This window comes from Alexandromys fortis, unplaced genomic scaffold (genome assembly GCF_014885135.2).
Source record: "Alexandromys fortis isolate MF-2015 unplaced genomic scaffold, M_Fortis_MF-2015_v1.1 scaffold_81, whole genome shotgun sequence".
Classification (NCBI taxonomy): domain Eukaryota; kingdom Metazoa; phylum Chordata; class Mammalia; order Rodentia; family Cricetidae; genus Alexandromys; species Alexandromys fortis.
The window spans coordinates 1,289,445-1,308,793 of record NW_026067960.1 but is presented as its reverse complement, the minus strand read 5'-3'; the positions used below and the strand labels follow the sequence as shown (position 1 = coordinate 1,308,793).

At 47.9% G+C, this 19,349-nt stretch overlaps 1 protein-coding gene across 6 annotated transcripts in view; it reads left to right on the top strand.

The window, feature by feature from the left end:
* Znf217 (zinc finger protein 217) overlaps positions 1–10,343 on the top strand; it is a 41,853-nt gene extending 31,510 nt beyond the window's left edge. For all 6 annotated transcript variants that reach the window (XM_050152934.1, XM_050152931.1, XM_050152935.1 and 3 more), the window contains exons 3-6: positions 2,656–2,772; positions 3,422–4,924; positions 6,529–6,660; positions 8,327–10,343. In XM_050152934.1, the coding sequence (XP_050008891.1) occupies positions 2,656–2,772; positions 3,422–4,924; positions 6,529–6,638 (1,730 nt within the window). In that variant the 3' untranslated portion in view covers positions 6,639–6,660; positions 8,327–10,343. The remainder of the gene's footprint in view (positions 1–2,655; positions 2,773–3,421; positions 4,925–6,528; positions 6,661–8,326) is intronic.
* Positions 10,344–19,349: the final 9,006 nt, after the last annotated feature.

Genomic DNA, 19,349 nt, shown 5'->3' with positions numbered 1-19,349 from the left:
GTCTCTCCGGGAGCAGAGCAGAGTCTGACCTCACTTCCTCTTCCGCCCAGAATTCTATTCTGTTTACTCCTCCCATCTATGTTCCAAGCTGAGGCCAAGCAGTTGGTTTATTATAACTTAACCAATGAAATCAACAGATTGATATATGACACTCCCACATCAGACACCCAGCACTTTGTCCCAGTTCCCGGCATTCCTGTTCTTAACTTGTAAGACCGGGACTGTCTGTCAAGGCCCATGTTCATGTGGGTTCAGATGGGTTTTTCTAGTGGTCCTAGAAGGAGCGGGGGTTGGGGATGGTGGGGAGAGGGAGACTTCCAACCAGTCAGCTAGTTCTGCTGTGGGCTCAGCTGCTGCATTCTGGTCACCTTGGTGTTGGTGAGGCCAGTGTTCATGAGTGAGCTTCCAAAATGGCCTCTAGGTGAAATCCATGCATGTCGACCCACTTCAGGCCTGCTCTATGAATTTGGTGTGTTTTAATGGTGTTTATAGAAACAAGCAATTGTCCAGGTTCTCACGATTGTGTGTGAGCCTAGAGCCAAGGAGTCCGTCCACCTGTGTCTCATCCTGCCGCCCACCCACACTTGAATCACTGTCACTGAATGGGGCTCTGCTGCTTGAAGTAGTTCATACCCCTGGTGTGTGTGTGGGGGAGCATGGTCCACAGGTTAATGACAACACTTGAGATGTGTTTGTGGCACTGTGTGGTGTGTTGGCAGTCTATATGAGACCAGGTGAGTCAGACAGTTAGGCTAGACCTGTGCCTTTGAACCAGTACCCCATTCCTTTTCTGGCTACTGATAGGCTTGACAGATGACAGATGTTTAGTCAGCTGAGTTTCCAGAGTCAGTGGAAACCTAGTGAGCATGGTTCCATTCCTCAGTCCTTAGAAACCTGCAGTACACATGGTGTCCGTGACATCGTAAGAATGACCTCATAGATAGTTGCTATAGCCACAGTGCTGGAGATACCTGCCCTCATGTTTCCAGAGAAAGAAGTCTACCAACCATTAGAGTTGGTGGGAAACTCCATGGGGGTCCTAAGGGTGACTTCCTGGCCTGACTGCCACAAGTGGGAATGCCAGGGTCTGGCTGTGGTTCCTGTGACCCATTCATTACACATTCGTTGCCCAACCTTTCCTTATGATTTCCGTGTTTGCAAAATCGGCTTATCCACCTCTGGCACTCCTTCCTTCCTAGGATGAGTCCAACATTAATTGTAAATGCTTGCAACCCTATACAGAACAGCAGCGTCCCAGTCAAGCTCTGGGCTAGAAAGCGGGCCCAGATGCCTGTGTGTTCGAGGTGTTTCCTACTTAGCCTTTTGCATGTGCTGTAACAAAGCCTACATGTAGCCTGACAGTTGCGAGCCTAGCTGTAAATGCAGTGGGACTGTAAGGGCATCCATCAGTCACTGTGCTGTTGTACAGTCTGCTTTAGGTTATTTTCAAGAGGTTCTAAAAGAAGCTGATGAATTTTCAAAGCCTCTGGTACCATGTTAGGCCAGGGGTTGTGTTTTATGGGTCCCCTTCCCTAGTAGGGATCTGGTGTAATGGAGATGGCATAGGCCCATTCATTACACCTGCTCTTGCCCAGGTGTATGGATCAGCTGCCTTTGCAAATTAGTAAGAAGGCAGCATGTCGCAGAGCAGAGACGAGGCCTGTAATTGGAAATCAGTTCTAAGGCAGAATGACTAGTTTAAATATGCCTTTTTGAACTGCTGCACCTGTGATCTACCACTGCCTATATCATGGCCCGATGGCTAGACTTAAGATGGCTGTGGTAGGTCCTTTATACCTACTGCTAGAACTGGCGGAGAAAGGCCATGGTGGGTCATTTATGCCTACTGCTACAAATGGCAGAAACTCACTAGGGGAGTCTTAACAGCTGCAAATCACTTCAGGTTAGGGGGCTGGTGAGAGAAAAAAGCCTCAGCCCGGTTTCGGCTGGCCCATTTCCAGTGAGTCCATCACACAGGCAGTTCAGCCTTGCCTTTGGAATTGGCAGCCAGGTCTCTTCTGCTCCTGAGATTGCTTGGAAACCATAAACTCCACCTTCCCAAACTTGGCTAAATTTTGACTTTCCTAGGTGCTTGCCCAAAACCAAGCCAGGGGTTGCTGTTGAAGTTATTTTGTGTTTGCCGCCCTCTAGTGGTAATTTTCTTAATCTCAAGCTGTATTCTGCTGGTGGATGGGAAGTTTTATATTGCCTCCAAATAAAATGGTTGTTTCTGAGTAAGGGGGTTTCTCTAAGGCTAGTGGGTACATCCACCTTCAAGCATGAACCGGGTTTCATCTATTAAATGGTCATTGTGGAACACAGAGAACAAAGTGTGGTGCTGGGCGTGGTGGCACACACCTTTAATCCCAGCAGTAGGGAGGCAGGCAGGTAGGTGGGTTTCTGAGTCCCAGCCTAGTCAGGGCTGAATAGTGAAACCTTGTCTCCAAAACAAAACAAAAGCACATAGCATAAGACATGAAACATTGCCTTATGGCATTTGGTATGTTATTTTTAGCCTTTGAAACTTCTACTCAGAACTAAAATAAAAAATTATTTCATGGTTTCCCCAACTGCTTTGTCAGGAACACTGAAGTCCGCATGCCTGAATTATGTGCTTCGTCTGACTTACCCAAATATTTTTGTTTCTACTTTAAGATAAAAATGATGATGGAGGAAAAGCAAAGCCCCCCCCGTCCTCGAGAGAGTGTAGTTACTGTGGCAAGTTTTTCCGTTCAAACTATTACCTCAATATTCATCTCAGAACGCATACAGGTAAAGGACTTGTTTCTTAACGCATGTGTTAGCTAAGGCGATTATGTGCTGTTCAGATTATGTGGTTCAGATGGTTTAACTGTGCGCTGTTTGCCACTGTTGCTGTGTCCTTTAACAGGGCAGCAAACTTGACAGCGGCTCCTGTTCTTATGGTTTATGGCTGCCATATTCTCTCATCTTAAGGCAAACATGCAATAATTTTAATGTCACACTCTTTCTTAATCTGCTTTATAATTTTGGAATGAAGCAAGGGTGTATTTGTTGCTGTTTGGATGTAGGTGCAGCTATAGTGTGGGCTAGGAAGTTAGCCTGCCTCGAGCCTTGGGAGTATTGGTTAGTTCTCTGCTCATGGGCTAGTAAGTTGTGAGCTTGCCTCGAGCCTTGGGAGCACTGGTTAATTCTTAGTGCTCCCATTTCTGTAGCTGGAAAAGTGCACAGACTCTGCCACCAGGCAGCGGCGAAGGTCGGGTCATTTAAAGCATGCAGTAAGTTTTTTCGGGGAAAGGCAGGTTTAAGTAAGTGTGCAGCGCACTGGGGTGCTGAGATGGCCTAGATAAGAAGATTGGCAGATAGCTTGTCTAGCTTGCAGAGCTGTTTTTGGTGCCTTTCCTAAACGTCATGCATGATACAGTGGAATATCTCGTTGTAGGTGAGAAGCCGTACAAATGTGAGTTCTGTGAGTATGCCGCAGCCCAGAAGACTTCTCTGAGGTACCACCTGGAGAGACATCACAAGGACAAGCAGCTGGTGGATGGTGCGGCCGAGGCTAAAAATGAAGGCCGGAGCCAAGAGACACAGGAAGCATTACGAACCGCTGACAATGCGCACACCAAAAATTTGAAACGATTTCTTGATGGTGCCAAAGATGTTAAGGGCAGCCTGCCTGCCAAGCAGCTTAAGGAGACGCCTTCTGTCTTCCAGAGTGTTCTCTCACCAGCACACAAGGATACTCAGGATTTCCATAAAAATGCAGCTGACGACGGCGAGAAAGTGCGAAGGAGTCCTGCCCCTGCTTATCTGGACGTGCCGAAAAGGAGAGCAGCTGGCGAACCTCAGGCCAGTGGCCCTGCCTGTAAACTCGAAGCGGGTGGGCCCCTGGCCTGGGAAGCTGGCCGTAGGGAGAAGATGGAGTGGGAGGCCGAAGGCAGGTACAAGCCCGGTGCTGACTGCCAGGACAGGCCTTTGAATCTGTCCCTTGGGGCACTCCACCCCTCTCCTGCTATCTCTCTGAGCAAGTGTCTCATTCCCAGCACCGCCTGCCCCTTTTGTACCTTTAAGACCTTTTATCCGGAAGTTCTGTTGATGCACCAGAGACTGGAGCACAGGTATTACCCTGACACCCACAAGAACTGCAGTAGCAAGTCAGTGCTGAGGAGCCGGAGGACAGGCTGTCCTCCTGCCCTGCTGGGCAAAGATGTGCCTCCCTTATCTGGCCTGCACAAGCCCAAGGTCAAGCCTGCCTTCTCATCACAGGCCAAGTCCCTGCACCCAGAAAAGGTCCGGCAGGGCACTTCGGGACCAAGCAAAGCTCCCCAGACATCAGGGCCAGACAACAGCACTTTAGCCCCAAGTAACCTGAAGTCACACAGGCCACAGCCTACTGGGGGCCTCGGGGCCACCAGGCAGCAGCAGTCAGAGCTGTTTCCCAAAGGTGGCATCTCTGCTGCTATGGATAAGGTGAAAAGACCCGAGCCGAAGCTCAAGGCCCTGCCAGCTGCCTCATCTCAGACCCCACTCAGCAGTAGTAATGGCAACGGTTCCATGGAGTATCCCATGAAGGTTGATAGCTCATGGGTGCCTCAAGGGAGAGACTACTACTGCCATCGGAATGCAGGCAGTGCCACAGCAGAGTTCAGTGAGCCACTTCCCAAAAGGCTCAAATCAGGTGTGGTGGCCCTGGATACAGAACATCCTGGGCCCAACGGGAGAAGGGGCTTTGAGCTGCGCAAGTACCCTGTGGTCAGGAACATCACCTCGCTGTTACCAGAACCTGTGTGTCCATCGTCTGTCCTGTCCCCCAAAGCCTGTTTCCTGAGCCACGGAGAGGTGGAGTCGCCCAGTGTGTTGACCATGCAGAAGCCCTACAGCGCCTCTGGACCTCTGTATACCTGTGGGCCTGTGGGACACACAGGCACCAGCCCAGCCCTCGAAGGTACTACCATAGGCACTGAGTTGGTGCTGAGTTTAGGGGCTCAGGTGCAAGCAAGCATTCCTCTATACCCACCCAGCATGCAGCAGTTAATTATGGGCCTTTCAGAGCTTAACTTTGCAGGAGTGTCTTGAGTTTCTTTTAAGGAAATGATGTAGAATAAAACAATAAAAACAAACTAAAAGTGGTTCCTTTCCTTGCTGTTGAAGCCCAGGTACTAGCTAGCTGGGCATGGTGGTGCACATCTGTCATCCCAGCATTGGATGATCGAGGCATTTGATTTAAAGCCTGGCTATATAGACCGTTCCCAAGAAAAAACTAAACATGACTGCCACTGCGAGAGACCCTGCTTAGGTCCTTTGTCACAACCCTCTTCTTTCCACAAGTCATGGCCAACACTGCACCCACTGGGGTGGGGTTTGGGGTTCTTCTGTGGTGTTGTGCTAGAGACTGACACCGGTACACTTACTGTCTGTCTGTTGAGGGTGTCTTGTATGTAATGGTCATCTTGTGTATGTCCTCGGAGTTCCCATGGGGAACTGCTTTCTTGCTGTGTTTTATGGAGCTTTCTGGTGCTTTCCAGTGCTTGGAGGAAGGTAGACCACCTGTCTCTATTGCAGACCTGTCTAAATTGTGGTGTTGTGGGTTTGTGCTGCTCCAAAGAGACAGCCACAGTCAAACTTTTTAGGATTGGAGTGATATCAGGGCAGAGTGTTGGCCCGGGAGGAGAGACGGTTTAATTTTGATTTGTATGGAAAGCCCTGAGAACCACTCTCAGTGCAGTGCATTCCGGGCACTTGCTGCTGCAGACACGAGTGTTTCATCGATGGCAGTGGATCGTGTCAACGCTGTGCTGAAGTGGTAATGTGTGGCTTTTGTGGGTGTAGGCTATCTGACCCAGGGCCTTTTGTGTGCTTTTGGCAAACATACCAACTGACCTACATCCCTACCCCTGAAGCAGTCGTTTTTCTACATGTGGATTTAGGTGTCCAGTATTTCATGATCTTTCAATAGAAGTGCTTAACCTCTTTCCTGTTTTGCAGAGTTTTGATTTATGATATGTGTAGACTTAAGTGTCTTGTTTTTGCTTACTTGTGTGTAATGTATGTAGACGCTTGAGTTGGTTCTCTTCCACTACATTCAGGTCTCCAGTCTTCTGTGGCAAGTGCCTTAACTGAACCAACTTGTTGGTGTCCAGTTTAAGTATGTGTGCTTGATTGCTTGCCTGCCTGCCTGCCTGCCTGCCTGCCTGTTTTTCGAGACAGGCTCTCGCTATGCAGCCCTAGCTGCCCTGGAACTCACTGTGTAGACCAGGCTAGACGCAGTCTTCTAGACAGCCCCCCTGCTCTACCTCTAAGTGCTGGGACTAAGGGTGAATGCCACCAGGCCTGGCATTTCTTTTTAAGAGAAGGTGTGCTTTTGAACTCACTTTGTAAGCTAGGCTGTCTGCCTTTCTCTGCCTCAGCCTCTGGGATTAAAGGCGTGCACCACCGTTGCCCCTTCTTAGTCTCTTGTGAGTGTTAGTGTAGAAACATGATCGGACACCTGCTTCATAGAGACCTGCACCTCCTGTCGTGTTGCTGACCTCATCCTTTCTCTTCAATTAGGAAAGAGGCCTGTGTCATATCAGCACCTGTCCAATAGCATGCTTCAGAAAAGAGGCTATGAGAACTGTATTGGAAGTACACATTACCGACCAAATGACAAAAAAACTTGATTTCCGATTTTTTGGGAAAAAGGTGAGTGTTACCTATCTTTATTGTATTGGTTAGTTTTCTTCTTAAAAATTAGTGATTATTATTTTTAAATGATGTATGTTGATTGTGTGCCGGGGGTGTGAGTAGAGCATCTTTGTTTTCTCTTCCCATACATGAGATACTCAGATCGGCAGGCTCAGCACCCAGTGCCTGTACCAGATGAGCCATCTAAATGGCCCCAGCTCTTTTTTTTTTTTGGTTTTTCGAGACAGGGTTTCTCTGTGGTTTTGGAGCCTGTCCTGGAACTAGCTCTTGTAGACCATGCTGGTCTAGAACTCATAGAGATCTGCCTGCCTCTGCCTCCCGAGTGCTGGGATTAAAGGCTTGCGCCACCACCGCCCGGCCCCAGTTCTGTTTTTTAAAACTATTTTAAAGTTTACAATACTCAGGGACCGAGAGTAGAGTGTATTGCCGTAGTTAAATAGTCATGATAGCCCATGAAGTAGTTGAATATTTCCATGTAGTGAGTATCTGATGAATTGTACTGGAAGCCTCTCTGCAGCCAGGCGGTTAGGTTAGGGCTCCACAGGCCACACCCCAACTCCTGCTGCTAGGAAAGGAGGCTGAATTGGGATGCTGCACACACAGTCCATGGCTGCGCTCCTTCTACCCAGTGACCAAGGGTTACAAGAGGTCTGCTGGAAATAGATGGGTCTTGGACCTGAGGCTGGGAGGCACATACTTGGAGCCTGTGTGAGAAGACAGCCTTCCCGGAGTCCCACCTCTGCCTAACATTCCGAGTCCTTAATCTGTTCCAGGAAAGGAACTGGGGACCGGCAAGCAAAGGTGTGTTTGGGCTTAACAAGTCAGCCTTGTATGAGTGGCAACTTTCTGAGCTGAGGGAGGCCTTGTTAGCCAGCACTGCATGGCTGTCCGTTCAGATGTCACAGCCTGGACAGCTGCCATGTCAAGATGCCTCCTTAGCCTTAAGCCTTATTGAGCACTGCAGTTAAATAGCTAGGCTTCTGGATAGAGGCAGCTGTCTCTCTGGTGAGTTCCATAAGGCCATCCTGTGTGCACGTGGATGGAGCCAGCCTAGGGCCCGGGGTAACCCTTCAGAGGGTGTGGTGTGACAGTTGTGGTTGCCAGATGAGTGCTGGGTTCTGGTTCTTGGTGTAATTATCTCATCCCTCCGAGTAGTCCATGAACACATGATCTAGTCTCTAGCTGTGTAGGTTGTGAAGTTGGTATAAGAGGAATCCTTTGCACTTTTAGGTTCCCCTAGTCAATTCATGTGTGCTTTAAAATATTACTCTTACTTTTTCATTATTTTTATTTGCATCAGTGCTTTGCCTGAATGTTGTCTGTGCGAGGTTGTCAGATCTTAGAGCTACAGACAGGTGTGGGTGCTGGGAATTTAACCTGGTTCTCTGGAAGAACAGTCAGTGTGTTCTTAGCCGCTGAACCATCTCCAGCCCTGAAGTATGATGCTTATGTGTGTTTCTGTGAGTGAATGTCCTGTGAGTGCAAATGCTCTTGACTTTTTTGAGGATGTTTGATCCTTTGGAGCTGGAACTTAGAGACAGTTGTGAGCTGCCTGACGTGGGTCTTCCTTTGGAATTATAGAGCCATTTTTCCAGCTCATTCCATAGGATTGATCCTTCAACAATGTGATTTTTCTTAATCCCTTTCAACCCTTTCCCCTTAGGTCTCGCTGGATGCAGTACATACTTTCCACGGAATCACAAGTTGATCCATCTTGTGAGAGCTACTGAACAAGCCGTGACTGTGCTGGGCAGAGACTTGAGCAGAGAAGGAACACTACATTCTCTAAAGTTCTGTCAACTTTTGTACCAAATAGCAATAAAAACTAGTGGGAGCAGTTGGGCTGTACACAAATGGGGATGCAAATCTATTTTGTCCCTAAATATTTTTTTACAGAATTGACCAAATAAGTTTTTGCATACTTGAGCGCTGCTGAAATGAAATCATTTGGGGGTGGGGTGGGGTGGGAACTGTTGGAAAGCTCGCACCTCAGGTAACTGTAGATACCTATGTTGTAAACCTGCTTTAAGAACTGTGTTTCCTTCCTCGTGGAGCTCAGTGATGTGAGCAGTTTCTGCTTCTTTCTGCTTTTTCATTTAAACGTGTTCTAAAGCAAATCTGCTTGCCCTGTATGATGCTGAGTCCTCCACAATCTATTATTTGTCTTAACAAACTTGCTGATGGAAGTATTGACAGTCTGGAGATGCGCTGTGCGTCTGAGGTCAGCGGGACTGAGCCTTGCACCTTTAGTCAGCTGCTGTCAGCTATTCAGCGAGGAAGATACCGTTGTCTTTGTGTGTACAGGTTCTGGAACCCCAGCTCCTGCCTGGGGGTGGCCTGTGGTGCTTCTGAGCGAATGTGCCTACAGAGAAACGACTGCTCTGTAGAGTGGCCGACATTGAGTGGACGAGCCAAGCTCCGTGGGGAGCTACCTCGGTTCTTCATTTCTGCTGTAAGATTCAGTTTCTTGGAGAGTTGTCTTGAGTTAAGTCTAAATAAATATGCCAAATTTCCTTGTGTGAATTGCATGCTGGGAAGCAATTTTAAAGGGAGTAAGAAGTTTGGGGAAATTTTTTAGTTTGTGTCTGGAGTCTTGGTGTGTCTGTGAAGTGGGAACGAACACCTGGAGTCTGGGTGAGAGCTGTTGGCTGAGCCTCCTGGGAGGCAGGGTGAGGAAAGCTGCCGTAGTAACCCTTGTCTCCATGTTTTTTTGTTTTACAGTCAGGGTGATTTCCTCAGTGCACAGGCAGTTTGGGATTGAGGGGCAACAGCCACCAGCTGGCTCACTCGGCATTTTAAACTTGAGTTCCTTTGATGCCTTGAGTTTAGTCAACAATTCTTGGGTTTAGCAAACCCAAAATATTTTATTAAGAAACTGTTTGAAAAGTAAATTTGCACTGCTTGTTTTTCTTGCCCCACCCCTCTTGTTAGGACAGAAGGGCAAAGAGCGCCAAGAACCCAACATCTCCCCACTTTGACAGTGGAACATGGGTGTCCTGTGCTGGGGATACCCCCGGTTGAGATGTGTCTGCTCTGGCAGAGAGTGCTTTTTGTACCAGGAACATGTACACTAGGCCCTGTTCCCGTCCACAAGCTGAGCCATATGTACATAATCTAGACTGTTTCCTTAGGTTCTGCACTTTGATAGCCTATTTTTGAGGATGAACACATTTGCAAGATGATTGACTCAATCTTTGCCTAAATCCAGCGAGTGTGCAAGAAGCTCGCAGAGATGGTAAATGTGAATCTTGGTAGGGGGGGCAAAATTAAGCCTGCATTAAAAAAAAAAAAATCACCAAATCTATTAGAAAGCACGTCACTGTGTTTAAGGCTGAAATTCTGGGGGCTTTCAGATTTTTCTAGTTACATTTTCTGAATGCATAAAAATTGCAGGTTTTTGTTTGTGTTTGAACAGCCCTTTGTACTTCACAGTCTGTTCTTGCCATCAGTATTAACTCTTGATACTACTGGCTTCCTGTGTCTTTCCTGTGAGACAACAGTACATGTGATAGAGGTACAATTCGTTGGATTTTTGTTAATGTATTTATTTCATTCCGGTTTGATTTAATTGTTGATACTTAAGTTGTCAGACCGTAGACATGCTTTATTTATGATATATTTCAGCTTAAAGTTATGTATGTTGTTATATGTGGATGTAAATATAGATTTGGTGTTTTACAGTTCTGGTGTTCTGGTTTTTATTGTGTTCTTGGTTCTTGCTGAGTGTGTGTAAACTTCTAAGAGTTATCTTTTCCTCCCCCGTGAGCCCTGAAAGGAGAAACTGACCTGAACTCATCACTAGGCTTAGCCTTGCTGGTCTCAGGCTCTGGTTCCTGTTTTAAATTTAACTTTGCCTTGTTTTGCTGGAGTTCGAGGCCAGCCTGGTCTACAGAGGGAGTTGGAGGACAAGCTCCATAGCTACTGGGGAACCCTGTCTTGAAAAATATACTTGCTTGTTTTATTGACTTAAAAAATCAACTTTTGTGTGTGCCCATGGACCTCAGAAGAGGGTGCTGCTTCCCCTGGAACTGGAGTTAGGAGTGGTCATGAAGCCACCACTTAGGTGCCAAGTACTAAACCCTGTCCTGCCAGAGCAGCCCGCACTCTAACTCCTGGACCAACTCTCCATTTTTTTTTTTTCTTTTGGTTTTTAGAGACAGAGTTTCTTTGTCGCTTTGGAGCCTGTCCTGGAACTGCTAGCTCTAGGTCGGGTGCTGAGTACCCGGTGCCTTTTATACAAGGAAGATAGTCTTCAGGACCTGGGTGCCTTTTATACAAGGAAGATAGTCTTCAGGACCTGGGGACCTGCTATGTCGGGCTACGAGTGCCTGCCTGAGTGCCTTTTACACCCAAGTTGTAGCTTTCTTTGTATTATTATTATTGCTTTTATTTTCTGTGGGGATGAGGGTTTGGCAGCCTTTAGTCTTTCAGCCCCTTTCTTGGATTTTGAGGCAGGCTCTGTCCACTGTATATAGTCCAGGCCCATCAGACTGAGCATGTGCCCAAGTCCGGCTTTAAACTCGCTCTCTTTCCATTGCTTCCCACGTCCTGGGATTACCTGCCCAGCTTTGAGTGGGTTGTTGGGAAGCAAACCTCAGCCATAATTTAATCTCTGAACTATGTGAATGTGCATCTCTAGCAGATAAAGACTTACATGTTTACTGTGTGTGTGTACCGTGTGTGTGCTGCTCAAGGCAGTCAAGAGGGCATGGGACACCCCAGAACCGGAGTGAAGCATGGTGAGCTACCATGTGAGTGCTAGGAGTCGAACCTGAGTCCTGCTGGGCCAGCCCTCCAGCCCCTGCAACACCAGCTGTTTCTCACTGCCAGCCTCTGCTAGTCCATGAATTTTGTGGCTTTTCAAAAATATCTTGTGACATTGAGCCAAAGGAGCCTGGAGTTACATTATGTAAGTCAGCATCTCCCCTGTGTGGTGCGATGCCAGTTAGGGTGAGGTTTGGTTCTATCAGCTCGGGGTTTATTACTCTTGTCTCTGACCAGTTAAACCTTAAAGTGAGTTTAGGTTTAGTTTTTCTGGAGTAAGGGTGAATCCCTTGTGCTGTTTCTAGCCCACAGGGATACCAGGCCAAATGGTGAATTAGGGCGAGTAGAATGACATCATTATAACCACCCCACCTTTCCGCTTAAGTTCTCAGTGGCCATCATCAAAGCTGTGAGTATGGAAAGGGTCTTTTATGAAAGTTTCATGGGGCTGGTGAGATGGGTCATGGACAAAGGCACTTCCTGTTTCATGGGGCTGGTGAGATGGGTCATGGACAAAGGCACTTCCTGTTTCATGGGGCTGGTGAGATGGGTCATGGACAAAGGCACTTCCTGCCAAGCTTGACCCCATATGGCGGGAGGAGAACCAAGGCCTGCAAGTTGGTCTCTAGCTTCAACAAACACATACTTTGGGACCAGTAAGATTGTTGAGTGGTAAAAGCATTTGCCCTCTAAACGATTACCCGAGTTCAGTCCCTGAAACACGTGTACTCACACAGTCATGTAAAATAACTACAATTGATAAATAAAAATATAATAGAGTATTTAAAGTCCATCGTTGATTGTCTATTGAAACTATAAAGGGGGCCATTTGAGTGGGTCTGGGAACTCGGGCTTGTAATCCCAGCGCCGGGGAGGCTGAAGTGGGATCGGGTTACTCAAGGAAAGCTTACGTAACAAGCAGGACCCCCAAACTTGCTTCGTGACTCAAATATAGACTAAATCAAAGACTAAATTCCTGGCTGCAGCCTCCAGACTTAGCAGCCCCTTAGCCTTCTGGGTCACTAAGGGTGTGTGTGTGTGTGTGTGTGAGAGAGAGAGAGAGAAGCGGCTGGCCATGCTGAAGCCTAGTGTCTCCTGGTGGCCCAGGGTTTGTTGAGAGTGTTTGGCATCAGTCTTACTGTGATCAGAACTTCTGATTTCATCTTGGGTTCTTTGTATTATTATAAAGTTAAAAAACATTAAAAGTATTTGTGTGTCTCTCTGTGGACACTCACAGGGTTCAGAAAAGGACCTCAGATGGCTGGAGTGATAGGAGGTTGTCATCTGCCCCCTGTGGGTGCAAGTGCTCACGATGGCCGAGCCATGCAGTCGGCGTTATGTTTATGTGAACACACTACCCATGGGGGCCAAGAGCCACAGCTGGGATCTGCCCGAGGTGGCTGCCGGCAACTGGACCTCGGGTCCTCTAAAAGAAGTTAGTACTCATAACCACTGAGCCGGTTTTCGAGCCCTCACATTCTTACAGGTATGTATGTACGTGCCTGCAGGTGCCACAGGCCAGAGCGGCTCGAGCTCCTGGTGCCTGGGCTCCTGGGGAACATGAGAGTACACTTTTCTTTCTTTTGTTAAGGGTGTGGATCATAGACCTCAGTGAGCCGTGCTGCTCGTGCCCATTCATATTCTAGACCTGACTTTCCGTACTGATCTGAGCACCCAGGTTCTGGGTGACACTAACACCATGGCCTATTACTTCAGTTTACCGCACACAATCAGTGCTGCTGTTACTCACGGGATCGCTTATGGAGCCCTTTATATTTCTTTTGAAGCTGTTCATCTAAAGCAGCCCCAGAATAGCAAAGTCGTTAGAAATGCAGATTGTCAGGCTTCACCAGACCTGTTGGGTCAGGCACCGTGGGTGGGTGGGTGGGGCGGCGTCCAGATCCTTTCCTGAAGGGACTGTGGGATCCCTCCTGAGGACGAGGACAGCTGTGGACCAGTGAGCTGGGGAGGATAGGAATCCCTCTCCAGACAGCTCTTTTAGCTGGACACGAGGTATAACTGCTCTACTCACATGTCCCGAGGGCTGGGGTTACAGGTGTGTGCCAGCACGTTAGATTTTTCTTGATTTTTGAGAGGTGCTTTCTTGAAATACTAATTGAAATACTAATTGAATGCTGGAGTAAACTCCTGGGTGGCTCCCCTAGGATCCAGAGACCGAGAGATAGGACCATTTCCCCCAAAGCTGTCGAGCGTCACCACCAGGTGACTCCTGTATAAACAGTGAAGACCATTCCTTCTTCTCAGCTTTACTGTTCAACTTTACTACCTGGGGCAAGTTCTCAAAGATGTGTGTGTTTGAGCCAATGGGAGGGTTAGTTTAACGTTCGTGATCCAGGGAGGTACTCTCCACTCCTTACATTACGTGGTTACGGCATTGGAATAAAAGTGCCCTTAACTCAGTGTGGTCACGGCATTGGTGCAAGAGGGTGCAGGTGCTTTTTGGTATTTTTCTCAGGGACACCAGAGACCCAATTTAAAGAGAATGAATCATGCTGAGGATTGTTAGGGTGCTCATCTGGTATGGGGAGATCCCGCGTGTATCCCTCCCTAGCACCGCAGAAACTAGCATGGTGGTGCATACCTACGATCTCCATGTGTTTGCCTCGTCCATCACGGCCCCAGCAACGGATCCAACTCAGGCAGTGAGGCAGTGAAGAAGAGAGCCGCCAAATGGACACAGAAAAGAAGTTGGCGATTGGGTTTGCTGGGCTGGGCTAGAGAAACACCGCAAACAGCTGGAGAAGGAGGCGGGGCTTATGCTGTGCAGCTGCTTCTAGGAGACTGAGGGATAGGCCATGCTGGCCTTGAACTCACGTGGCCATAAACATGGGGGGGGAGGGGAGGAGGGGTTACAGTGGACTTTTCCAACACAGGTCAGCATTTCCCTCAGACCCGAGGAAGGCTTTGCCATCCCTCTGATGGTGTCCTTGACACCTGGTGCCCCTGCCACCAGCACACACTCAGGGCTCTCTCTGCTTTGGACACGTGTTGGAAGCAGAGCAGGGAGGATTAGAAGTTGCAGATGGTATTGCTACTGCTGTCTTCTCTACTTGGGGTCTGAATTGGGATGTCTCTGCCTTCTGGTGCGCAAAGTGGATATGGGGTGAGTGGGTTTCAGATTAAAGTAAGGTGTTCTGGGGGTGGGGGTGGTGGCTCAGGTCTGTAATCCCAGTATGTGGGAGGTGGAGGCAGGGGAATTGGGAGTTTAAGCCTGGTTTGTCTCAAAAACAAACCAGTCGCCCATCACCACCAACCCCAGTATGTCACCCTGAAGAGGAAAGTGAGAGCATTCCAGAATGAGACTGGTCCTGATGTGAGAGGAGTGCAAGTTGAGCCTGTCTCTTTCTCCTCCACCATGCCTTCCGGGATCCCTGTCACATTCGTACCTGTCACCATCTTTAAAAGATGATTCCAGGGTTTCGTTCCCGGTCGCTCACAGCCACTCACAACTGATGCCTTTTCACCTCCGAGGGCCCCTGGACTCGAGTGGGTCACATGAGCTTCAGGCTCACACACACGTGTGTAAGCAATGAATCTTAAGACATGACCTTGCATTACCCCTGGCCTCATGGCACCATCACTGACCACACTAGTCACATCTGGAATTAACAAGCTTTCATGCACTAAACCTTTTCATTTCTTTTTAAAAGATTTATTTATTCTGGAATCACAGAAATGGCTCAGTGGTTAACAGCACTTTGTTGCTCTTCCTGAGGGTCAGTTCCAGCACCCACATGGTGGCTCATAATCATCTGTAACTGGTTCCAGGGGATCCAACTCCTCCTTTCTGACTTCTGAGGGCACTGGATATGCATGTATGTGCAGGCAAAATGCCTGAGCACATAAAGAATAAATCTAAGAAAAAAGATGTATGTGCATGTGTGTTTTGTTCATATGTATAACTGCACCCGTGTGCCCGGTCCTGGAAGAGGCTGGAAGAGCAAGTGCCCTGGCTGTCCAGGATCTGGCACTTGTTTACCAGGCTGGCCTTGAACTCAGAATTCCACCTAGGATTAAAGGCTTGCGCCACCACCACGTGGCATCAGTTGAGATCTTACTCTGTTCAAATTTGAAACTCCGAGTCTTACAGTTATGACGTAGGGATGCGTTGATTTTCTTATATGTCTGAAATTCTTGGTAATACGAATCTCATAACTTTAGGAACTGGCAAAAAAAAAAAAATCTTTCAGCCCAAGTGGACGGAAGCTTTACGTCTTTGCCACATGGTGGCGCTGGCAGCAGGTACACGGCAGTATGGGTGCCCTTGGTGGAGGAGCTCCGACCTCAAGGTGGCTGGAGTTCTGCTGGAGCTTTGGAGCTTTGGGTTTTCTTGAAGATACACAGTTGCTCTGGCAGCTGATCCTGCCCTTGAGTAGCGAGTGTTTTTCACAGCCCCAGCCATCCTGACGAAATCGCTCTCAATAAAAAGACCAAGTCAGATATGCAAATGGTTAAATCACCAACAGCATCGATAATGGAAAGCAAGGGTCTGGGCTCACCTTCGCGGCCCTTCCTCCCGATGGGATGACTGGGTGCATCCTGCTTTCGTTTGTGATGGTGGGTAGCTCTTGCTTTTCAAATTCTCTCCATCCCAAAGGCCTGTAGCCCCAGCACTTGGGGTTGTGGTAGAAGGCGACCGGAAGACCAGGAGTTCAAGGTCAGAGTTGACTACAAGAGCATCTTTGAAGCCAGCCTGAGCTATATGACCCCCCCCCCCAGCGCAGTTTCATAAAACCAATCCCTATTCTCACAAAAAAACAAAAACAAACAAAACCACAATGCAAAGCTGTAGCTTCATTGGTAGAGTTCTTGGCTGGCAGGCAAGCCCTGGTTTCATTCTGAGAACCATGCACACTGGGTATGGAAGTGTGCGGTATGGGGTTATGCCCCCGAGGAGTCCCATCCTCAATGCTTCTGCACCTCTATACTCCAACCTTTCCCAGCCCCTGTCTCTCCCTTCCCATACAATTAGAGCAGAATTAATTGCATTCACCTGGTTGGGCAGGGTGACTTAGATACACAGCTAAGGGTGCCATGATCCTCCCTGTTCCATCCTTCCAGGAGGAGATGTCTACAGCCAACACACCCAGGTCTGATGGTCTAGAAGCCGAGACCTGAATTCAAGGTCTGTCTGGGCTACAGAGCTGAGACTTTGTCTCAGAAACAAGAGTGAGCTAGATGGCCCAGCGCTTAAGAGTCCTTGTTGAGGGTCCTTGCAGAGAGAGGACTTACTTGGGTTCGATTCCCAGCACCCACAGGGCAGCTCACAACCACCTGTGGCTTCAATCCCAGGGGCTCCAATGGCTTCCTCTGGCCTTTGTAGATACTAGGCAGGCAGCGGTGCACAGACAAATACACCGGCAAAATACACATACACGTATGAGCTAGAAAAACTTAAATTATTTTCTGTTAAGGCAGTTATTTTAAAAACACAAATTACATTAAAAAATTTATGGGGGGGGGTGGGCTGGAGAGATGGCTCAGTGGTTAAGAGCATTGCCTGCTCTTCCAAAGGTCCTGAGTTCAATTCCCAGCAACCACATGGTGGTTCACAACCATCTGTAAAGAGGTCTGNCAGTAACTCAGGAGAGCCCCGTTGCAATCAAATGAGGTTTATTGACAGGTACCAGCGCTGGGGCAGAGACTCTTAACCCTCGCAGGGGAGGAGTTCGACCTCGAGTAGCTGGGAGAAGGGGTATTTAAGGGAAGAAATCACAGCCCAGTACTCAAAAGTGGGTAGGGAGGGCATCATTGGAAAATTCTGAAAATACCAGTGATAATCACAAGGGGGTAACTCCCTGTTTCTCAAGATTGTTCTCAAGATTACAATCTAACTCTCTCTTCAGCTAGTTCCTGAAACAGAGTCACCAAACCGGCTAACCCTAGATTTTTGGCTCTTCTCTTCCTGCTAGAGGGGTCTGGATTTATCCGGGTCTTTCAATGGCTTAGTTGGAAGAACTCTTGCAGGGGACCTGAGTTGGGTTTCTCCCAGCTTGGGAAGCTCACAGCCACCCATAACTACAGATCCAGGGAATCCAATGCCCATTTTTGGCCTCGAGAGGCCCCGAACTCATGTGTCCCTGTCTACACACATGCAGACACATGATTTAAAAAAAATAATAAGTCTAAAAAAATGAAGCAGTGGGCCAGACAGTGGTGCACACCTGTAAGCCCAGCGCTCGAAGGCCCAGGCAGGCGGATCTCTTGGGTTTGGGGTTAACCTGATGTACAGAGCCAGTCCCAGAACAGCCAGGGCTACACAGAGAAACCCTATCTCGAAATCACATCCACACTTAGATAATAAAGCGTGGCTGCACATAGCTCCACTTAGAGAGGTCACATCTGATTCTAAGCTCTGAGATTTGTATTTGTTTTTTTTTTTTTTTTTTTTTTTTTTTTTTTTTTTTTTTTTTTTTTTTTTTTTTTTTTTTTTTTTTTTTTTTTTGTTAGCTTTTTGAGACAGTGTTTCTCTGTGTAGCGCTGGCTGTCCGGGTACTTACTCTGTAGACCACGCTGGCCTTGAACTCACAGTGATCTGCTGACTCTGCCTCCCGAGTGCTGGGATTAAAGGCATGCTCCACCACCAGTGGCTCAGCTCCAGGGGGTTCTTAAGCCATCTACAAAAACTGAATTTGATCATAGTTTGGGTCCAGCTCCAGGGAATCTGATGCTTCTGGCTTCTGTTAGTACTTGGGCTCATGCAGGCACACACCTATATATTATTAAAAATAGTAAAGCAAACTTAAAAAGCAAAACAAAAAACTGAATTATAGCAAGTGTTTCCTGAACCCGTGTGTGTACTCAGCAACCTCGGAGGCTCTTGTGTGTTTAACATGTGTTTCTTTGTTTACTGTTGTAAATGGGAATACCATGTGGTATGTGGGTGCGTGTGGCATCGCACACTGGAGGTCAGAGGGCAACTTTGTGGAGCCGGTTTTCTCCTTCGATTTTTATGTGTGCTCTGGGGGTCCAACTCAGGTTGTCAGGAGTGTGAGGCAAGCTTTTTACTGAGCCATCCCGCTGGCTTTTAATTTTCATATGTCAATTTCATCGCTAGAGAGCGTATGGGGCCTGTTGTTATGTGGTATGCATTAGTAAACTGACACCTTGGGTCAAAATATGATTTCAGCAATGAAGTTAAGATACACCAAAGGGAAGGCTGCATCCAATTAGGTTGCTCGCTTCTCTCTCTGGAGAGTTCTGGAAGGTCAGGTAGCCGTAGGTTTTGGTTGTATTAAAGCAGGTTAGGGCAACTTCCTGACTTGGTGTAGCAGAGAAGCTCCGCCTTCCATTCCTGGTGCGAGTAATGCAGCTTTTGGCCACACGGGGGCAGCGTTCGCTAAGGAGAAGGAACCGGTTGCACGTTGGAGACAAAGGCCGGAAGAGCAGCCAAGATGAGCTGGTCCTATTATTTCTACCAGGTTCAGGAAATTAATCAGCACTCCTGGGCTGTCGGTAAAAGGATACACACCAGGCATGGGCCGAGACTGTCAAAGCCAAGGTTCCGATCTGTGAAGCTGGAGAGGAAGGGCTCACGCAGACCCTCACTGTGGGGGACACTGCACAGTCCCGGCCCTGGGATGCCCTGGAAACTTGGTCACAGGCAGAGGACTCTGCTTCTCTGATGTGATTGCTGATTTCAAAAAGAATCAAAGAAAGACTTAATTTTGTGTGGGGTAGTGGTTTACAGAGTTCCATAATTCATTGACATTCGTGCCGTCACAGGACACCATATTTTGATGTTGCCAGATGAGGAAGGTTATTAAATATAGTATCAAAATTAAATCAGCTTGTAAGTATTAACAGCGAAAGATAAAAAAGCAAAGCCAGGGAGAAATGGTGAAAGACCCCCGGTGTCGGGAGACTCTCACTCAAGTCTCGGGATAACACGACACACCCGC